This window comes from Emydura macquarii, unplaced genomic scaffold (genome assembly GCF_026122565.2).
Source record: "Emydura macquarii macquarii isolate MOO-44397 ecotype Brisbane River unplaced genomic scaffold, CSIRO-AGI_Emac_v2 contig_1363, whole genome shotgun sequence".
Taxonomy (NCBI): Eukaryota; Metazoa; Chordata; order Testudines; family Chelidae; genus Emydura; species Emydura macquarii.
Window position 1 is genome coordinate 7952465 of NW_027131500.1, and position 23717 is coordinate 7976181.

Genomic DNA, 23717 nt, shown 5'->3' on the forward strand with positions numbered 1-23717 from the left:
TATAGTGTCAGCTTCCCTTTGAAGACATATACAGTCATTGCCACAAATACATTGTACATGTATTTTTTCCAGCCCATTGTCGTGGGCTAGAAAAGACCCATAAAAATATCATCAAACGTGATTATATGTGTTAGCCTCAAATTTATGAAGCATTCTGGAAGGAAAATAATATTTGTTCATTACTTTAAATTATGGGGAGTAGACTCAATATTTTATTTACCATGCATGTTAAATATGAATTTGCTTTTCTGGCTTCTGAAAACAAGAAATATGAGCTGTATTACATAATGTTACTTTTAAACAAATGAGATTGAGAGTGCACTAATAAAATATTCAGCTGAAATATTTGCCATTAAACAGAAAAACTTAAAACTAATTATCAACACTTTTAATTTTTAAAGTTTTAGAATATATAGTTATCCTTTTCTAAACATTTCTAAACTTGAGTAACTAACAAAAAGTGTGTGTGTTTAGGAGGAGAAGAGGGGTCTAAGAGGAAAAGGAAGAAACTGATGCTTTCCTCCACTAAAGATTTGGAAACTAAGTCTGATTTCTTGAATAAAATGCATTTAGGAATTCTTGTTCTCATATTTCACTGGGTGTTTTACGTATATTTCACTGGCAGCATTAGACAGCTCAAATATTGCAGTTGCCTAATGACAGTTATTAGAAAGAGGCAGAATTCAAATACATATATAGAATTTGTTCAGGCATGCAAGAGTCTCATGGACAGAACTTGAGAGTATCTTGCAGACATTGTTAGATCTGTCATTTTACATTTTTGTCTCACTTTATATAAACTATTTATACAAACTAAGGTAAAAATTGTCTGTGAGTTGAGATTGGTGAAGTTTTCTCCATTTCTAAATTGAAGCCTGGCTAGTGTCACTGTCTCTCAGGGCTTGAACCTGCAAATAATTTAAATAGCTTGGTCCTGCAGAGGGAAGAACGGAAGAGTGCTTAACTACTCCTGATCATGTGAGCTACAAAAAAAATAAGACATTTTGCTCTGCAGCTTTGTGGATCTGCAGTTTAAAGAGGTGCAACTGATAGCATTGGCAGGACATTTGACTCCGTCTTTAGTTCTGGTGTTTTCCTAAGCTGTTTGCACACTGTTGCAAAATGTATTTAATAATAAATACAGTCCTTTGAAGGCAGTTGAGGTTTTCAAGGAAAATCAAAAGAAAATAAACCTTTTGAGTCCTCTGTTCAGAGGGATCTCAGTGACCTACCTACACCGGTTAAGGTTGAAGGCTTGAAATCAGGAGATCTAATAGAAATGATGCAATGGCCATTTGAATATTTCATGACTATACGTCACCATATTTTGGAATAATTTTATATTCTACTCCTACTCACCACAGTATCAATTGCGCTAGTAATGTGATAGACATGCTATTTAAGACAATTAGAAATAAATAAATTTACTGGACATTTAAATGCCTTTTAAGTTACAAACTCCACTGCGTCATGTGACATTTATGGGTTCAGGTGAGGGAGTTCCCCTCTCTTTGGTATTCATATGCTTAATGTCTGATGGGCCAAGGTTTTGCTGTGTGTATTTCAATAACGCATGTCAGAGTTTTGGCCATCCATCAGTCCTGCCAGATTCTAGCTACTTAACATACTTATATGGCCCCCATTACTATAGTATCTGAACAACTCACACTCTTTAACATATTTATCCTTACATCACCCTTGTGACATAGGGAAGTGCTAGTATCCTTGTTTTAGAGATGGAGAACCAAGGCACAAAGAGTCTAAGTGACCTGCCCAATGTCACACAGGAAGCCTAGGGTGAAGCAGGGAATTGAATCCCCATTTCCCACTCTAACCACTGGTCCTGTCTTTGGGGGTCTAGTTTAGACCCACTGACCAGCTCCCTGGGAGCTGGAATCATGGAGGCCATCTCCAGACTCAGCTCTGCCATTGCTGCTGTCTCTGCTGTTGCATCTCTTCCCAAAGCCTCAGCTCTACTCAGAAATCCCAGCACTCTACGCCTCACCAGCCACCCACACATTCATACTATAAACCAGGGGTGGCCAAACTGGCTCATGAGCCACAAGCAGCTCTTTTACAGTTAAAATGCAGTTTTCAGAGCCCCCTATGCTCCCCCTTCTCTGCCTACCAGACTGGTGTGGTGAGCTTGAAGCTTCTGCCCTGCAGCAGCATGGTGGAGCTAGAGGATTCTGCCCAACAGAACCCAACAGGGAGGGGTGTCTGGGGGAGAGGAAGGGGGAGTGGTCAGTAAGGTTGGCCACGCCTGCTATAAACTCTATGCTCTGAAGTCTTCTGACTGGAAATGAGGATGAGAAGTTCTACTAGCATACACCCCTAGCCTCTATGATCTCTCCCATTTTCTGTTACGTCTTCCAGTTCCCCAGGAGATTCAAATACCCAGTAAAAACAGGAGACATGGCAGATCAGCCATTCTCCAGTTACTGCTAAAGATCCTGAATTTAGAATGCCACCTGTGGCCTAGCATTCAAACCAATGTGTAAATAAAAACTCCAGTGGACTCATGATAGCTGCAATCTCTCCCCTTTTCTGAAAGCTAGAATAGTGACAAGTGTTTGAAACTCCTGTTTAAAAAATGCTTTTAAGAGCCAAAAGTTATACCGGGGATTCTGGAAGGAATCTTGAATTAATGTTTATAATAATTCAAATATCCTAGGCGAATACAAGACAAAACTATCTTAGAAATGTGGTTGAGTTCCTTAGTGTATGGTCACCAGTCTGTTGTAAGAGGACCCAATCACACTTTTTGGTGTTGACCTCCTGTCTAGCACCCCTACTTGGAATGTGGGACTCCACAGCCCAGCTGCCTCAGGCTCTGAAACCAGAGCTGAACCCTTCCCAGCCTCCCCAGTCACTTATGCATATTCCCTCAGATTCTACCCCCATGGGTGCACTGGATTATAGTTTAACTCCTTGAGGACCATGTGTCAGATAAAGTAAGGAAGACGGACTTGCACAGAGGTTTCTAAGACACAATACATTTTACTTTCAAAGCAGCCAAGAGTTATAAATCTTTAGGAAAAAACAACAAAAGACTATACAATCTCTCCATTCTCACCCTTTCTTGTGAGCCCTTTTTCTTGTGAGCCCGCTCCATCTGTCAGTCAAGTAGGCCACTCCTAGCCACTTGCCTCCTGCAGTCCTCCTGTTATTGGTCTGCGGTCAGCTAGTAGAGTGAGAGATAGAAAGAGATTGGACAGATCCTGTCCTTTAATAAGGTTTCCAGTCCTTTGTCATGTGACTCCCTGACCAGCTTCATAGTTCCAGTCAGATGGTTAAAGTCCCACCTTTTCCTGGAGATAAAGTTGGAAAATCAGATCTTTTAGCCAATCCATTGTTCTGACAACCACCATTGATAACTTCTGTTAGTTGCTTCAAGAAAGTGCCAGGCATGCTATAAGTTACCTTAGTCTGTCCTTGACCTCTACAGTTAGGCATTCAAAATGCATATTACAATCTTCAAAATAGTGATTACAATGTCAAGGGAAGGTCACAGTTTCATAGCCTTGTTCTTGACTGATGAAATGAACCCTTCTTTTTTTTTTTTTTTTTTTTTTTTAAATGATGCTCTCTGAAAAAAATTAAATGGCATATGCAAAGATTTAGATCCTTTCAGGAATCAAGCCAGAAGCCTGCTATATTTAATAAAGACAGAAAACACCCTTGCAATCCAGCAGCTAACTAGTACTCTCCCAATATTAAGTTAATGTTCCAGATCGGATCAAGACCATGGAGAGAAAACAACTTTTATTAAAGTGATTGGGATCACCCCATTAAAATCCATTGCAGCAGAACTAGACCATGTGTGTAAAAAGAATTCTGCAAGCTCTGAAAATAATCATATCTGCCACACACATGCCATTGTGTATCATGGAAGAACACATACGCAAAAAGCATGCAGATTTAGCTCTGTAATTGTACATTAAGCCTGTTATCTTTCTGACTTATGGACCCTCAGTGTATAATAACAGTGACTAATGTTGAAGTAAATGCTGCAATGAGAGGAAAATTGTTTATAGTGTAGTAAGAAACTATTTAAACTCAGCTGGTTAGAATGTAGTATTGAAGTCCCCCAGAGAATAGCGACATGCTGTTTTCCCCCTTCAGCTGACTTCTGTGGGGAAGATCTTACCAGCAGCATTTAGTTTCATATACCTCATATATTGCTCGTGTATTTTATGTATAGCTCATTATGGTGCTCAAACAACAAATAAAATATGAGCATCAACCAACCAACATTCAAATAACCCCAGCTCTCCAGTAACTTGCTTTATGAATTTGCCAAAATCAACTGTTTTCTCTTAACATAAGGTATATTATTTTAGACACCTATATAAAAAGTGTCATGAGAGGTAGGGAGACAAAGGGGTCTTTACGTTTTCCCTAACACATCAGTTGCCTTTTCATCTTTGTAACAATGTAATGTCATCTCCAATGTTACAGGAATGCAGGAAATCATTTCTCAACATGAAATACTAGCTTTTCTAGGTAAGAAGGTGTGGTGTTTTACTGCTACAAGGAACTAGAGCAATAAGATTGAATCCCTGGATCATTAGAAATGCCTCATATATTGAGTTAACAGTAAACACAATTTAAATGTAATGGCTGATGATTAATGGGTTTTTTAAGTAATCAATGAAAATGGACACACTTTTTGAACTGGTGCTTATAGATCATGCTAGGAAGTTTATAACTATATAGAATTATATGTGAATTTGAATTAAAGGTGATGGGTATGTCAATGTACTTAAGTATCGCACAACATTGAATAGATATGTTGCTAGAGCCAGGAGAAATAAGTTAGGCTTTGCTTAGATACAGCATGTCAACATATTTTCTGTTTAGAGTGATATAGTTAAAACTATAAAGCCACAGGGAGCAAGAAGATTACAAGAGGAGGCTAAGAGTTTGTAACTTTTGTTTTTGAGCTTCTCATTTACACATAAGTAACAAGACAGCATGTTAACTTGGGTCATTAGTCATAAAATATGGCATGGATTTGAGTCCTCCAACTACATTTGAGGTATTTTCCCTTAGTGTGCAATTATTTTCTTTGCAAAATAATGACATGCAGTCAGGGATTTACATTTGTCTTTATTAGTATTTGGTGCTTTGGCACGCATGAACTACTCTCATCGAATTCTGTAATTGGGATTGCAGAAGTAACTTAATATTACATTAAGACAAGTTTCTACACTCATGAATATAACTGCTGGACAGTAGCATGGTAAATACAGTTTCTATTGGGAACTGTAGGAGTACAATTCCTTTTATTGGCAGCATAGTCAGACCTGTAACACAGTATAATGATGGGTGTCATTATTTACAATACATCAATGTGTATATTTCAGTAAGAAAATAAACATTAGCAGTATGGAGATGGTGGGTTTTGTTGTTAAGCAGCAAGGTTAGTTTCAGAGCTGCTCCTGATAGTGGAATTTGGTAGCTTCTAAGGGCCAAGTGCTGAGGTATCTGCTTTGTTAATTTTCACTTTACCTGCATTTAATAACTGTTCAATTTCTAATTTGAACAGTTTGCTGTTCTTTGTTCTTGAAACTTTTATGGAGAACTTCCAAGCTACCGAATACAATTGTAAATGGATTATTTATCACGAGTCACTTCTTCAAGGGCAACATACCTTATTTTTGACATGATTTCTGCTGTATGTGATAGATTAGCAGATGTAAATAAAAACAATTGGGGAAAAAAACAGGTTTTAGTGACTTTTTATTTTCAAAACCAAAAACACCAAAACAGATAAATTCATTAATTTAAGAATTATCATTGATTAAGAGCAAAGGTCCCCATTTTTTTCTCAAAGTATGTAATAAGAATTACCAAACCAGGAGGCACTTCCTTCCTCACATGTTCCCATTAGTCCTACATCAGTGCACTGAAGGTCATATCACAGTAAAATATTTATACTTGGCTGGTTTGGAGGTAATTCTAGAGATGTTCTTTTTCCTTATAATCCAAAACTGGAAGCTAAATTGTATAGAAATATGAAGGTTCTTGTTCTTTGTCTCTCTGGCTTTCCATCAGCCATATTTTATAGTATCATGAAGTAACATTTTGGAGACTTTCTTTCAAAACTCAGCCAAAGTGTTTCTGGCTGACCCTAAAAGTGGGAGTTCAAAGTTGCATAAGGGATAAAGTATGAAGAGGCATTAGGCTGTGGTGTCACATGCCAGCAATAGAAAAACAAAAGAGAAACAAAATACTTTCTCTATTTAAAGCACATACTTTTCTGTAAGGAGCCTCTTTTTCTTTCCTACTTACAGGTATGTTCTTCATTGCAGTGTTAATTTGGGTGATCAGCACGTGGTAATGAACCCCTGGGTTGGCTTATTCTAGGTGTGAGCAGCCACAATGCAAAGCCATACTTGTGTGTATCACGAGAACTTCTGGGGACAATATCCCATGGATCTTTGTGTTACAGTCAGCTAAGACATTCTAAGATTCTTTCCCAGTGAATTGTGGGACAATTTCTCTGTCATTCTGGGCACGTGGAGGGAATTGTGGGAAAGCATTGGAGGACTATCAGCACTCAAAATGAATGGATTACCAACTCAAGTGAGCAGCATTCAGGCTTTAGCCTCTACCCCGAGATGGGACATCTAGCTCAAGTGTAAAGCCCCATTACACTTGGGTGAGAGGTTGTTGTCTGTGGATGTGAGCCAGGTTAGCGGCAACACTCGAGTAAGAGCCCAAGTTAACTTTGCAGTGAAGACAAGCCCTCACAGTTAGGACCTAAATTTTCCTCAACTTGGTCCAAAGGGGAGAGTCACTATCAGTATCAAACACTTGCTGGCCTGCTTCAGCCAAGAGAAATATTAATAGTATTATAAGTGTTAAATTAATAGTAAGTGTTAATAAATAATAAGTGTTAAATTAATTAAATAAATTAATAGTATTAATTTAGTCTAGGAAGATTTGCAATCCTATGATGTTGATAAAGCAGTCAACTACCCAGTCCCTGACATATGGTTGTGACTTGGTCTGGGAGTCACCAACTACTTCCTTGATCTAGGGAATGGGGAATGGGAGCGGGAGGAAAAGCACTTCCTCAAAGAGTCCCAAGTTATTTCCATTTCCTGTTAATTTATTTCCTTTAATTAGCCCACGTGGGATGCTCCCTTTCCACTCTGCAGGCTAAGCAGCTTTTCTAGGGCAGAATAGGACCTTTATCTGATTCCTACGGCCTTAGTGTGGGATCTGTGCAACCTATCACATGTATAGAACATTCTTCATCCAAAGTCCCAACTAATGGAGCTATTAGCAGTTTAGCTGCTTTCATCATGTACATTTTAGCTACTGTTTATCTCCAAAATAATTATACCTTAGGACAGCACCACCGGATATAAATGCACATAGTTTTAATAATTCCTTTGAGGATTACATAGTACAATTAATATTAAAACAGTCCTACACAATACATTTATTTACAGACATCTCTGAAGACATGTATCAAATGCCGTTCCCTTAAGGAGTATAAGAAAGAGATACATAAGCCTTGCTCCTATGAGATACTGAATACTTTCAATTCCCACTGACACCTGTAGGAGCAGAAGTTGCTAAACACGTCATAAAATTAGGCCCTAACAGAGAAGTGCCTGAGGAAGATGCTGTGAACAGCAGTAGAATGAGGAAGTCAGCAAGCCCATTTCAATTTTCACAAATATTAGTGAAGATATTTGTAAAATGCATTTGCAGTTGCAAATCTAATAAAATATATATAGTTACAAAAATACTTCTTTTAGGATTGACAAGTGTACAATTTACAACTTACCTAGGGTCAAAATCAAAGGCTACTGACCCACAGTGGGTAGTGGGTGCTGTGGCCTGAAAAGGCTATCAATCAGTTTACTTCAAAAACATTTCAGCAGATGCTTTCTCAATGCCAAGTCTTACATATTGGTCATGGAAGTCAGTTTGCCATATTGCTGGCTGTTCTTAGGTTTTGATCTATTGCATAACTGGCTATTGTGCATTGTCTTTGGGACACACTGATGATAGTAGATCTGTTAGTTTCCACATATTAATTTAAAGTAGGAATAAGCTCAAACAAAACCTTGGATCAGAACTTAAAGGTTGAAAATCCAAATTCAAATTTACCCTAAATTTGGGAGTATTTAAAATTGATGTCTATAATCAGCCCATTATGATGATATAGTTAGGCTATGAACTCTCATCTAAAATCTGGTTTTAGATCATTTTTAATTTTAAGTACCCCTGCAAGATGCAGATTCAATGATAGCCCTTTCCTTGAATCCTGTGGCAAAATTCATCTGCAGACTTTTTGTTTATTTTGATTAAAGTCAATAATATGCCAGTATTTCCTATTGATTTAATTTTTCCTTCAGTTAAAGAAATTAGAAACACCAGGATGCATACTACTGTTTTCATTCGGTCAAACCTTGCTGTAGTGACTGTCACCTTTCATTTGGGATGAACGTAAAGATGACAGACAGAGACAGAGCCTGGACAAGTATGGGGTGTGGCCCGGAGAGAAGCCTAGAGCTTTTGGGTCTGGTGATGACTAAAAAGGCTTGGGCTGTAAGCAAAGAAAATATCTCCGGTTTGGATCCTCCTGTGTTCAGAGAAAATAGACTTGGTATACTTTTTTGTAAATAAACCAGATTGCATCAAAGAAAGCACCTGACTATCATCAATTTCTCCTCCTAACTGGAACAGCCCTCAACACCACAAATTTAGCTAACTGCTCAGTTCAGAAGGGATAATAATAATTTAATATAGCTCACATACAATGTAGACTAGAATCCCATCAATACTGAACAAAAATGAAAAATCTGTGTTCTAGTTTTTAAAAAAAAAAAAAAAAAAGCAAACTTTCTCATAGTCGTCCATTATCTTACCAGTCTACTTACTTACCAGTAATACATTCCCTGGAATTTCTTCTTATGAATGGGAAAACAAGAATAAATTAATTTATACTTGAGTGCCTCACATGTTCTTGGGCACTGTAAAAAGTATTAATAATAGAATACAAGACTTGATCATGCAGTCTTCTCACGTGGCATAACTCTTATTAAAGTGAACCAGAGTTTTTCTTGCATGAGTGCAGCAGGATCTGGATCATGATTTCTACATGAAGTTTTATAATGTGTATCAAAATATATCTACTGCATTTACTATTAAAATAGTTTATAGCTGAAGAATAAAACATATAAAAAGAGCTCACCTCTAAAATCATTCCAATTTGGTATCTGCAATTTAAATAACATCGCTGAACTAGGAAAAAGTACTTAATGTTCTCATATTTTAAGGGTTTTTTTTTTTTTTCAATTTAACTTGGCGACTCCTTACAACAGGGCTTTATTCATAGGCCAACTGTTTCTGACTTTACATTTTTATTATTTTGGGAGCTTTCCATCCTCCCCATTTAGAGCAAATCATGCAAGCCTTCCCTGCTCAGAACTGTCAATTCAGTAGGAGTCACATGTTTAGGGGGCTTGCAGGACTGGCCACTTAGTCATTTGAACTTCTTAATTTAAAGTGGGATCCTGAAAAGAGTGCTAGACATGAATAATATTTATAAAAATTCTCATTTAAAAAGTGAAAGAATCTTTCCGGCCATATGGCAACCCTTTTGTTTGACTAACTAAATGAAATTGGGAATATGAAAAAGGTTCTGATTTAGGGTTTGATTTTAGGAAAAACTGAAGGTCAAAGATGGGACAGTTATAGGGAGATCTAGGCAAAAGTGAGCATTTTTATTATATTTAATTAAAAGGAAATAGTTTTGAAACTTATCACTAAAGCAATAACAGTGAAGTTGTGCATGGCGTCTGCAGTTCTTCAGCTGGGACCTTATCCTGGAATCCTTCCATGAGATTGAGTTCTGAATGAAGAGAAGTGCAGTAATGGATCTCAGTGAGGCAAAATTAGGCAAGGCCTGAGTGTCAGTTTTCCTTTCCTCAAATCTCTGGAAAAAAACAAACACTTGCCCATGTAGCCTGTTTTACTTTATAGCTCTTATTTGCGTCTCTGATTATGCCTTGTTCTTTGATCCTTGTATAGTCTTGCTCTTGTTGAAGCCAATGGTAAAACTTCCATTGACTTCAAATTCTAAACTCTTCGGGACAGGAATTATGTCACTGAGCCAAATCCTGGGAGATGATAAATATATGAAACACCCATTGGAACTCTGGGAATTACAGGGCTCAGGACCTCTCGAGGATTCAGTTGGTTATTTGTAGATTCTTCAATGCAACACATACCATCTGCGCTTAAAATATAATAATAATAATGAGGTCCAAGTCCAAAGAAAAGTTTAATTTATTGATCACATTCATCCTCAAGCCAAACAGTTGTATAGCATATCAATAATTAAGTACTTATTTACCTATTTTGTCTTTCATATAGTATCTGTTACAGTGTTGTTTTTTAGTTTGACTATTTACTCATGAAAGAAAATAGAAAGAAGAAAACTACTCAGTTGCTATAGTTTGTCAACGGTAGCAGCACTTCCTTAATGATATCCGCTGTGGCTTATTTATCAATGTTATATCTTTAAATTAAAAATAAAAGTCTCACTGCTCAGGATATGTGAAGGAAAAAAGGACATATTTAGAATTAATTTCCTCTTTATATTTCATATATCAGACTTCTGTGATTAGAGGAACATATATTGGCCTGGAATACATGAGAAAAGGTGATGGAGGGGTAATTATTAATATATCATCTCTGGCAGGTAAGAAAATCTTGTTTTTAAAAACCTGCTCCATGTTGGTACTTTTTAAATAAAATGAATCCATATTTATTCCTTAGTCTTTTCTTTCTGTTTCATGGCCTTTTTGTTCTTTCTTCATACCTGTACAACATTTATTTGTCTAGCAGTGATCTCCAAAATGAATAGAAAAGGACTACTATTTTTCCCAGCTCCCTTGGTTTATGTAATTATATACTCAGTAATTCCTACACTATTAATCTCAGGTCCCACAATGATGAGCATGGTATAAATATCTAATTTGATAATCTTTCCTTCAAGGTTACCAAACGATTGCAGATTAAGGGAACATCAGCTAGACTTAATTCATTATACTTCACTAATATTTTACCTTGTAAAGTCAAATACAGTATTTGAAGCATGGTGTGAGTATGAAAAAATAGTTTTCAATATGTGTATGCCCAAAGAGGAAATGTTTACATTCTATTTTTCAAAATGTTTAATTTTTGTAGCATAAATAGATCAAGAGGAATTAAATATAGAGCACAAGGAAGTACCAGAAAATCTTCTATAAAGGGCCAAAATTCATCAGAGGGAGGGAAGCTGAGAAAAAGCATAAGCCTCCCTCCTTCCTCTAACCCTTGGGAATCTCCAGTGTGTGAACATTATGTTATACTGGCTCTGTTGATAGTCAAGGGTGCGGTTGCATGAAAAGTGGTCCTATTGGCATCATCCTTCAGCAAACACGTGAGGAACACTTGCAGGAATTAATACTGACCTTCTCAGCATTGATTCCAGCTCAGTCCCATTTCATAATTTCAAACCATGAGGGGAGACTTTGGGGATAAGAAGATAATCTTATCTTATATATAGATTGTAAACTCTTTTGGACAGAGACTGTGTTTTTGTTGCGTTTGTACATCATCTAGTACAATGGGGTCCTGGTCATAACTAGAGCTCGTAGGAGCTACTGCAATATAGATAATTAAACAAGGAGGCACTGAGTATTGAGTAGTGGAGGAGGAGACACTGAGTGAGTTTAGGGAGCAGTGTGGATTAGATGCCCCCCCTGTGGATGTCCAGAGTTCCACCAGATTCCCCTGCAGATCAGTACATGCAAGCTTAGAAAATGAAGTCACCCCAATTACATCATACATCAGAGCTATGTGAATTTAAATTAATAGTTTTACACACACACAAAAACACAGAGCCCTAGGTAAGGACTGACTATACACCCTGATCCAAATGCCTATTGAAGTCAATGAGATTTTTTTCCATCAACTCCAACAAGCATTGGATCAGGCCCAAAATATCAACAGGGAAGGAGACAGCTTTTGTAACACAAGGGACCATCAGCTCTGGAGAAAGATTAAACAGCTTCACGTAGCATATAAACATATAAAAGGAGGGCAAAGGTAGAGTACTGTACTGTAACACTGTGGGGCATGAGTCACCAGTACTGATGTGAGTGACAGTCTTGCCTCCACCAGGCTTGCAGGATGTGAACTTTTCCTAGTACATTACAAAATGATTTGATTTTTGAGACCTAGCAACCCAGCCCTCTTGGGTTTTGATAAGCTTTTACAAATGTCTATTTAATTAACTAATCAACATTTTATTTATTTACTTTTACATTTTTAAAAATGTGATCTTGGTGCTCTAATGGTTATGACTATCTCTTTCAGTAACAAAGTGTACTGTGCTTTGTTTACTTTTACATAGCATGAGTTTAGCAGTTGTTTCCAAGGTCATCAGACTAAACAGAGTATAAAAATTGACACAGGCTTTCCCCCCACCCCCCATTTGTGTGTTGTGATTATACTTTCCTTTGCTATCCAAGAGTCTAATCCTGCAGTCACTGCACACGACACTCCCGCACTGAGCTGTTGTTTAACACTCACTAGAGAATTTTCTTTTTTCAGCTGCGTTAGCTTCTGTTGACCATTAACAAACTTCTTGCTCTATCAGTTGTTTTTCTTTTCAATTCTCTGTAAGTTTTCATCAGAAAGGCTCAACACATAGCAAGTATCTTTGCCTCGCATTGTGTGCAATAAGAATAGTCATAATTAATGCTTATATAACACTCTTCATTTGAAATCCTGTACACACATTAACTAATTAGGCTTCAATTCTGTTGGAGTTTTGCCACTGTTTTTAATTAGAGAAGGTGCAAGCCCTAGAGCTCAGTCCTGCAAGGTGAAGTCAATGGTACTTCTCACATTCTTTACAGTAAATACTTTGCTGGATTGGGGCCAGAGTGCCCAGATCCTTACAGGATCAAGGCCTTGTTCCTTACAACAGCTCTGTGAGCCAGCAAAAGACTAATTTGCCTGAGGCCACACAGCAAGTCTGACACAAGAAGGATTAGAACTGAAAAGCACCTGACTCCTAACCCTCTGCTTATCTCAAGGCTATAAAACTTCTGAAAATTTTCAAAGGACTTATGCATTCATATCAAGAGGAAGTTGTACCACTAAGACTCTGCATGTATGAAGTCGAATTACCCGTCAATTTTTAGAAGTCACAGCAGCGTGTACACACCACACTGTTTGCGCAGGTCTCATGCGTCCACACTCACCATTCTTATTTTGAATTTCAAAGCAGTGCACTGTGGGTTGCTGTCCCACAGTGCAACTAGCCACGGTGGCTGTTGGGGGCGAGTGTCATCGTCCCATTATGAAACGCTGCTTCCCCCTCCCTTCTTCCCCCAAACAAGCAGGAAAACTATTTTCACTCCATTTTTTTGCTCCATGTGCTCGCCATTGCTGTGGAGACATGGAGCCAGCTCAACTCTGCACTATTATTGTGAGTGTCACAAATACATCGTGGCTTATCATCGAGTATTTTCTAAATAGAGCAAGAAGCTGAAGCACAGGCAACTGTGATGCCACCGAGGCTGCACTGCTACAAGCCATCGAGCAGAACAATTCCCAATTGCTGCAGGCTGTAATGCATCATTTGCAGTCCGTGGAGTGCTGGTTCTGCCCCGGAAAACAAGCACAGACTGGTGGGACTGCATCGTTATGCAGCTGTGGGATGATGACCAGTGGCTGCAAAACTTTCATATGCGAAAGGCACCTTTCCTCAAACTGTGCTCGGAGCTGGCCCCGTCCCTGAAGCATGTGAATACTTGCTTGAGACAAGCTCTGACAGAGGAGAAGAGAGTCGCCATCTCTCTGTGGAAGCTGGCAACCCCTGACTGTTCCCGCTCGGTTAGGAATCAATTCGGAGTCAGTAAATCTACAGTGGGCGCTGCCGTGATTCAAGTATGCAGGGCCATCAATAGACTTCTGCTACAAAGGAAAGTGACTTTGGGAAATGTGCAGGACATAGTGGACGAGTTTGCCATGATGGGTTCCCAAACTGTGGCGGGAGCCGTTGATGGGACACACATCTCTATCTTAGCGCCTGCCCACCTAGCAACCGAGTACATAAACCGCAAGGGGTACTTTTCCATGGTCCTGTAGGGCCTTGTGGATCACAGGGGTCATTTCACCAACATCTATGTGGGGTGGTCTGGGAGGTGCATGATGCATGCGTATTTCGTAATTCGGGGCTGTTCTCTAATATGCAGGCGGGCACTTTTTTCCCCGACCAAAAAATTTACATCGGGGGTGTGGAAATGCCATAGTGATCCTGGGGGATCCTGCTTACCCCTTGCTCCCTTGGCTAATGAAGCTGTACACCGGGCACCTTGACAGCGACAAAGAGTGTTTTAATAACAGGTTAAGCAGTTGCAGAATGGTTGTAGAATGTGCCTTTGGGCATTTAAAGGGCAGATGGAGATGTCACCTCACTAGGCTGAACATGAATGAAAAGAAACTCCCTTCAGTGATATCTGCATACTGTGTTCTTCATAATGTGTGTGTGAAGCGAAGGGGGAGAGGTTCCCCAAGGGTTGGGCTGTAGAGGCAGAAGACACACCGCCAATTATGAGCAGCCAGATGCCAGCAGTACACAGAGCTAACCACGGAGCGCTTTGCATTAGGGAAGCTTTGAAAAACGGGTTCTGCAATGAGATGCGGGACTGATTTCTTTTCCTGTGTGTTGTTTGCCTTTGCTAAACATCCCCCCACCCACAATCGATATCTGTACCCTCCAAATCCCTCCAGGACAAGATATGATTTAATAAAGAAATGTGTTGAAATGATGCAAACTTTTATTTATGAACATTCAAGTCATGGGTGAAGGGGGGGGCATGTTCATTCACAGTCTCAGGGCATAGCGTGGTTTCTTGCAAGCCAGCTATCAGCAGGGCCATCGCTGCTTTCTGCTCACTTCGACCGGGGTGGAGTGCATCACGTACTGCAGCCTGGCCATTCTCCGAGACCTCTTGGGGATGAGGGAGGGGCAGGGCAGCGCAGCCCTAGGTGGAGGAGCGTTATGGAGGGGCTGCAGCGGGACTCTGTCCTGCCTCTGCTCCCCCTGAAGCTCCACAAGCTGCCGGAGCATGTCTGCCTTGTTGTGCATGATTTGCAGCATCTCCTGCGTAATACTGCAATCATGCTCCTACATTTCTCTGCGACTGTCTCTGTCCACGTCCATGTTCTGGGACAAGGTCAGCCGCCACGCTCTGAGCTCTGTCTCTGCGGCCGCTGAGGCGTTCATGAGCTCGACAAACATGTCATCTCTTGGTTTTTTTTTTTTTTTTCCTCTTTCTAATCTGAGATAGTCTTTCTGCAGCATTTCTTGTAGGTTGGGCCAAGGCAGAGGTGTCTACAGAATGAAAAGAAAGTAACAAGGTAGCCATTGTTAGCAGACTGAAGAAAATGATACAACTTCAACATTGTAGACAATAATCCCCATGTAGTGCACACGGCAAACACAGACCCTCATTCCATTCCTAACATCCCAGAAGGGCTGGCTCGCTATTCCCTTACAGAGATGGGAAGCAAGGGATCTGCAGACAGTGCGGGGGAACAGGGGGGTATATAGTCTCTGCTTAAACCAAATAAAAGTAATTAACATTTTTTGATAGGACACTGCAATGGGGAATACAAAGGTACAGGGCATCTGCTGTATTTTAAACATGCGCCATCTTCCCTAGGTGACCATGAGTGATATCAGTCTCCTGAGTGTAATGCACGAGGAAAAGGAAGATTTGCTGCACACAGCAGGGTACCAGCCTGGACCTTATGATGCTATGCTGTGTTCCTCCATGATGCCTTCTCATTTGATTGCAGCGTGGTGCATCAAAACATCCTACCGTGGAGGGAGGAACAATGCAGCCCTCCCCAGAAACCTTTTGCGAAGGATAACAGATTACCTACATGAACGTTTCCATGAGATATCAGCTGATGATTATCGGAGCATATCTCATCACATAAATTATCCTGAAATCCCCTTCCTGCCCTCCCCCCATGTAAAAGGACAGAACTGCTAAGAAGAAAAAAAACTCACCAGATGTTCCTTCCCCAGGATCATTAGTGCTGTCCTGCGTGCTGCTGGACTACTCTGGGCTCAGGAATAGGTCCTGACTTTCAAGGAGAACAGACAACCCGCTCTCCTGCACCCTGCTCTCCTCAGCCTCCTCCTCGTCCACCGAGTCCTCATCATTGTCCATGGACTGTGACCTAGCAGAGGTATTGATGCTGCGGGGCGGCACCGTGGTGGGATCACCACCAAGAATTGCATGCACCTCATCGTAGAAGTGGCATGTTTTGGGTGAGGAGCCAGAACAGCCGTTAGCTTCCCTGGCTTTCTGATATGACTGAAACAACTCCTTTATCTTCACGCGGCACTGCTGTGTGTCCCTCTTGTGTCCCTTCTCCAGCATGCCCTGGGATATCTTCCCATAAATGTCCAGATTCCTTTTGCTGGCTCTGAGCTGAGCCAGAACAGACTCCTCGCTCCACAGACCAATGAGATCTAAGACCTCTGGTCGACTCCATGCTGGAGCAGGTTTGGGCTTTGCAGTAGCCATGAGGAGTTCAGCAACAAAACTCTCTCCACGCTGGCAGCACAGGAAATGAAAATTCAAATGTTCCCGGGGCTTGAGGGGAGGGGACATTTCTGGGTAGCGTGACCACAGAGCAGCACAGCACAACTGTCCAGAGCGGTCACAACGGGGCATTGTTGGATACCTCCCAGAGGTCAATAAAGTCAATTTAAGTGAAGTTGTGTCTACACTGACACTAAATCGAACCAATACATTCGAATTAGGCACTACGCCACTTGCAGAGGTGGTCTTATTAAGTTGACTTTTGCTGCGACTTAAGTTGACTTAACTGTAGTGTCAGTGTAGACGCAAGTGTTCGGAGATTGACGTAAGTGACTTTACATCGACCTCCATCGCCAGTGTAGACCAGGCCTGAGACAATGGAAGTTTTGTGTGTGTAGTTGCGGAACTGGCCCCATAGAAGAGAGCTTGCCAGTGGCCACAGGTTTTTAAATGAATGAATTATGATAAATATCACGTGAAATTTAAAGAGAGCAAGGCATTGTTATTTGGCTTTTTTTGTTTTGTATTTGGTAATTCTGGCAGACTTTATGCGTTCATGAAACTATGGTATAAACTAGGCCCTTTGAGCCATCTGGGTTCTGAAGAGAAAAATCAAAATATATTTTTAGACTACTTTAAAGTAGGTACAATTGTTAGTGTAAGAACATACTGACTTGTTAGAGTCATGGAATTTAAGGCCAGAAGGGACCACCACCACCAAATCATCCAGTCTGACCTCCAGTATATCACAAGCCATCAACATCACACAGTGCCCACACGCTAAACCCAACAACCAAAATTAGACCAAAGTATTGCAGCCTACAGGAGACTAAACTGTTGTGTGCCATAGGCAGTGAATAGGAAGGACCAATATTCACCAGTGCTTGAGGCTCCTGCAACATCAGGGAAATGATTAAGTGAGGTATATGCAGGTGATCCCTGCAAGTGACCCACATTTCAAATTGTCAAAGTGGTGTTTTTCCATAGGATGCTTCTCCTGAAGACAATGCATATAGTATTTCAGAAAGCACACCAATTTAGGCCCTGATCTTGCAAAAACTTGTACATGCTGAACTTTACTACCATAAACTGATTTTAGTGGAAGACTTATGGAAGTAAAGTTAAACATGTATGTGGTTGTAGGATTGGGATTTTAGGGTCCATACCTTAAAAAGAACTGTGTTACTCTCAGCCAAGAAAGGAGAAAAGAGATTGAGCTGACCAGAAGTCAGGGTAAGAGCTCTAGAAAACAAGAGCTAACTTGAATGGATTAAGAACTTTGATTTTATTGCTTGTAAAATATTCTCGAACGTAGCTAGGAACTTCTGCAAAGCTGGTGTCTATCTGGAGTAAACAGGAACCCCTACAATAAAGTCTACACAGGGAGAGTGAATTGTGTTCAAACCTTTGCCTCTGGTGAACCCTCTCGCCCATCATTCAGCCTATAGCACAGATACAGGGTCATCAACTTTTTAATTTGTTTCCCTTCTTAGATCTCTGTTGGTCCAAAAGAGATTTTGACCTTCAGATCCTATTGCAAGGCCATTCTGTTTATCCAGCTTTTTGTCTGAGGAGAAAGAGAGGCACTCGGTTCTGTTTTGTGGCTTGGAAAATTCTACTTCTTTTTAAGTTGGCATTATAACAGTTATTCACTTTTTTAAAATAATTGTTCTACATGTTTGATAGGCATTTTTTTTATAAAAGACAGAAACAAACATGGCCAAAAGTCTGTTGCAATAGAGAAAATTGTCAACATTTACAACAATAATTAATAGTTTGCTTCTAAATAAATTTCATCATTTTCCCAAAACTTGTCCTTGATCATTTTCACAAAAGCTATTTTATAATCAGTGCAAATTTAGCAAGGCAAAAGTAAATGTGTGACATCAAGGACCCACTCAAAATTAATATATAACAAATTATTTATGTGTGTGTGTGTATGTGTGAGACAGAAGAATTTGGCTCTTTACCTTTACAACATTCTAAGCGATGGTCATCCAAATATGAAGTGTAATTGTTAAAGAATTATAATAACTTTAAGATTATGAGTAAAGGGAATCACATTTTATCTCAGAATGGCTAACAATGCAGCCCTGGGAGAAAAAGGGGATGAAAGACCATCTAAATCTTAATTTAAAAAGAGATGCTTGTTCACATCTCAGCGGGTAATGCCTGTCCATCGGGGAAATATACCTACGAGGAAATGCATAATTTTTATTCACCAAACCTGTTCAATAGACTGAAAGAAACAGTGTGACTCTGAGATACAGTATTACCTACAAAGCTAATTTCCCAATTTGCGGACCATGAAATTTAATTAAAACGATTGACCATGGCAAATGAATAAACAGATTTAGTTAGAAGTCTGACTTCACGTCTAAAATGATAATGAGTTATCTGGACACCTTAACAACAAAGCAATTGGAGTATAAACCAAGGGGAGGAGCTGTCTCTTTGTCAGCTTGCCAAGAAATCAGTAGGAGGAAAAAATGAAAGGAAAAATTGCTTTGACTTGTAGCACAACTGTCTTTTGATATCAAAGTGAGGCTTTGTGCCACCCTCCACTTAATCTTCAGTGAGGTGTACTTTTAAAATTTATTTTCTGATTTTATCTATTCTCTCTCTCTAATAAACAGTAGCTTGCTTAAATGCAAAGAGTCCAATATGCTTTAAGTCCTTCCTCTGGATTCCTAATGCATCCTGTCTTGTGCCTACCTTTTCACCTGTAAATTCATAAGAATTGTCTTTATCTTTATGCTGTGTACAGCATGTTGTGGTACTAAACAAATCACCACCATGGTGTGATTGATAACATTGATGGTAACTAATGCTGACTCTTTATTGCAAGACTTAAGAAATGCTATAATCTTGGAGGACAAACCCAAGCAGGAATAAACTCATTGGCAGCTCTCCAGAGTCATAAAACAGCGGAGTTTAGAAAGATCTGTGGTTCCTGCCTATAGAAATATAGATCGGAGTCCAGAAATAGAGCAACCTTCTTACTTTAGAGGTGCAAGGGTACAGTGATCTATCGTCACAACTTTCAAAAGCATCCAAATGCTAGGTCTTTCAAACAGAGATGAAGAGTTGCATAAACTCAAAAGAGCACCACCATTCATTCCCTCAAGGTAAACAGTGCTAATAAAAGTGCTGTTTTCACTGGATCAATGTCACATTTAAATAAAGAAAGAAAGAAAGATGTCAAACACTGAAATATTGTTTTTCATGTCAGTGTTGTAATTATGATGCTGTGCCTTATCAGAAAATTATTTCCTTTGGGTGAAATTGACTCCAGAGCAGAGAGCCCACACAAGGCCCTATGCACCACTTAATCTCTACTGAAATCCCATGTTAAGGACTCGGCTGGTGCATAGATCCTTGCATGTGTCCTCTCCACTGTGATGAACCCTTTGTAGCTCATATTATTTACAAAAACAAAAAGGGAAAAACAAATAAGTTTTTTTTAATTGGGGTGATTTCCATTAGTCAAAGCTAAAAAATGAACACTAATGCAGTAATTTCAGCATCCAAGTTTTATGACATCTCCTTTCAGCAATATATTCAAGTTTTCTCTCTCAAATTTAGGAGTGGCTGTGCTTTGCTGCTTACAGTTATATAATTTCCAGCTGAGTTTTCAGTCCCTTTGCATTATAATTTGGTCATTTTGCCTGCTAGCACATTTGTGACTGAAATGCCTGTAGTATAGTGGAAGTTGCTAGCATAAATACATAGATTCATGGTCTGTCTGTCATCTCTTGATTATCCCATTGCCAATCCAAACTCAATTTGGCAAAAACTGAACTCCTAATCTTTCTTCCCAAGCCCTCTCCCACTTCCTTCCTTCTCTACTGCAACTGATAATACCGCACCCACCCCATTCCCACAGTCATCACACAGAGACACAACCTAGGCGTCATTTTCATTTTGCTTCTCTTCTTTTCCCAGTACAGCCAAATCACATTGGTTCTTCCCCCCCCCCCCCCCAATCTCTCAAAAATCCAATCTTTGCTTTCCATACAACTAAAACATTTGTCCATGCCTTGACTATTAGATCCCATCTCTCTTTGGCCTCCCTAAAACACCTCTTGCTATACTCCAGGGTGTACAAAATGTCATGACAAAAAACAGCTATCTAGTCTGCTGCCCAGAATATCTTTCCCTTTCTGAATCTGTCCACTGACTTATTATTTTACAATACTAACCAGAGGCCAACTAAGAATGGGGCCCGTTGGTGCTAAGCATAATATATAAAGAGATGCCTTCTACATCAGATTTAATTTTATCTTCCTTCTAAGATGCTTCAGAACTCTGACCTGTCTGCTTCTCTGCATTCATTTCTTCCTGCTCACCTTCTTGAGCCCTTCACTCCACTGTTCCCTGTCTTTTGTCACTCTCATCTTCATGACTTCTTCACTTAGATCTCTTATGAGTTTCCTACTGGCACTCCGATCACTGGCATTCAAATTGACCTCCCTGTCTCATTCAAAACACTCCTTAAAGTTTACTCCTTCTATCACTGCTGACTCAAGATCATTAAATAAAATAAATTCTTACACTGCTCTCAGATGGTACCTCAAGTCTGAATTGTTTTGTCTATGTAGATTGGAAGGTATTTGGAACAAAGACCATGTCATTCTCTGTGCTTTGTACATTGCTGACCACACTGTCAAGCACTTAATAAATAATAGTATTGGTGAACAGAGAGAGCTGCAGTTTGGCCATGCTCTGTGCAGGCCACCGATCTTCATCCCTCTCTTTTGGCTTGGGAGAAAAAGCTTCATATCTCAAGTAGGGCTCTGTCACTTCTCCAGAGTCAAGATACGAATTTCTTTTTTTAGTGATGTATTACAGAGATAGTCTTAGGTTAAGACTCAATTACAATAGTTGAAAGGGACTCTGTTACTCTTTCCCAGAGTCATTATAAATATTCTTTTCTAGAAGACCAATTTATACTTAACAGTTGTTGTATAAGTATCAATAGTGAATATTTCAATAGTAGTCTATAAGTACATGAAGACTAACAGAACAAGAAATGGTGGAGTCCCTGCTCTGAAATCTCTCTCTACCATTTTCTCCCAGTCCCTTTTCTCTATTGTATAACTTGTTTCCTGCAGGCCCAGCTCCTTTTCTTAAAAATCTGTCACTCCAACTCACACCTTATTTCATAGAATCATAGAAATGTAGGACTGGAAGGGACCTCAGTATGTCATATAGTCCAGCCCTCCTGCACTGAGGCAGGACTAAGTATTATATAGACCAATCCCTGACAGGTGTTTGTCTAAACTGTTCTTAAAAACTTCCATCTATGGAAATTCCACACACTCCCTAGGTAAATTTGTTCCAGAACTTAACTACCCTTGCAATTAGGACATTTTTCCTAATTCCTAACCTAAATCTCTCTTGCTACAATTTAAGCCATTTCTTCTTGTCTGGTCCACAGTGGATAAGGAGAACAAGTTATCACCGTCCTCTTTATAACAACTTTTTGTATACCTGAAGACTTATGTCCCGCTCAGTCCTCCGTCTCCAGACTAAACAAACCCAATTTTTTCAACCTTTCCTCATGTCATGTTTTCTAGACATTCAATCATTTTTGTTGCTCTCCTCTGGACTTTCTCCAGTTTGTCCGATACTTCCCAGAGGTTTGGTGCTTAGAACAAGACACAGTACTCCAGTTGAGGCTTTATCAGTGCTGAGTAAAGTAGAAGAATTACTTTTCATGTCTTGCTTGCAACACTGCTGTGAATACGTCTCAGAATGATGTTTGCTTTTTTTGCAACAGCATTAAGTTGTTGACTCTCATTTAGTTTGTGATCCACTATAATCCTCACATCCTTTTTTGCAGTATTCCTTCCTAGGCAGTCATTTCCCATTTTGTATTAGTGCAATTGATCATTTCTGTCTAAGTGGAGTACTTGGCATTTGTCCTATTTATTTCAGACCATTTTTCCAGTTTGTCAAGATCATTTTAAATTCTAATCCTGTCCTCCAAAGCATTTGCAGTCCTTCCCTCCAACTTGGTATCATCCACAAACTTTATAAGTGCACTCTCTATACCATTATGCAAATAATTTATGGAGATATTGAACTGAACCAGGCTCAGGACAGATCCCCGAAGTACCCCACCAACATTGAACCATACTCTTTTCTTCTTATTCCTCTCTTCCCTTCTTGTTCTGTTCTGGAAGTTTTTTTGGCTGGTCTTTTACTCTCTTTCCTTTTCCCCAGTTTGCCCTCACTACACTAGAATTAAGAATTTTTAAATAATAGTGACTGCTAAATGTGATTATGCATTTGTTATAAACTCAATAGGTGTTGATTATTGTGTATATTCAACTGGCTTTTCATTTTCAAAGGACTCATGCCTGCTGCACACCAACCAGTGTATTGTGCTACAAAGCATGGCATAATTGGATTCACACGGTCTATAGCGGTGAGTATATATAGCAAAAAACACTATCAGCAGTTCCTTGAGAACATGCTTACTTTTTTATGTTCCTCTCTATAATCATGCAGTGATGCAGGTGAAACCAATGCCTACAGAAGTGCTGCGTGGGTTTTTGTTTGTTTGTTTTGTTCTAACAAAAGCTAATAAGGTGATAGCTGGAGACTCCTCCTTTCACAGGGTGAATCCAAGGAGGTGACAACTGAGGTCAGTACATATGGGGTTTGTGATCACTACAAGGTTTAGGCAATGAGGGTGGTGTAGAGAGAGGATAAAGACATAATCAAATAGACAGCCTTGGAAAAATCATTTAGCTTTTCAGTTTCTCCAGCTGTAAATTAGAAATGATAATATTTATATAATAAATGGGTGCTGCAATACAAATTGGTAAAGTGGAAAGTGATTTGAATATGAAAAGTACTCCCCATTATTTAGGCTGACTCGGGTATTCTTATTACTTAACATTTGTGAGGTAGTAAAAATGAAAGGCTCCAATTCAGGATAGGGCCCTAGTATGCTGGATGTTGTATATAGGAAGAACCAACTCCTGCCACAAGAAGCTTCTAGTCTAATTTATGGCAAGATACCAAGGGAAGTATGAGAATAACAATAATAAAATCATG

General features: G+C 39.5%; 1 protein-coding gene across 1 annotated transcript in view; it reads left to right on the forward strand.

Moving 5' to 3' along the window:
* Positions 1-23717, forward strand: part of HPGD (15-hydroxyprostaglandin dehydrogenase) — a 39640-nt gene that overhangs the window by 11190 nt on the left and 4733 nt on the right. Inside the window, exons 4-5 of the mRNA XM_067551710.1 lie at positions 10645-10732; positions 23006-23082. Coding sequence (XP_067407811.1) covers positions 10645-10732; positions 23006-23082 — 165 coding nt within the window. The remainder of the gene's footprint in view (positions 1-10644; positions 10733-23005; positions 23083-23717) is intronic.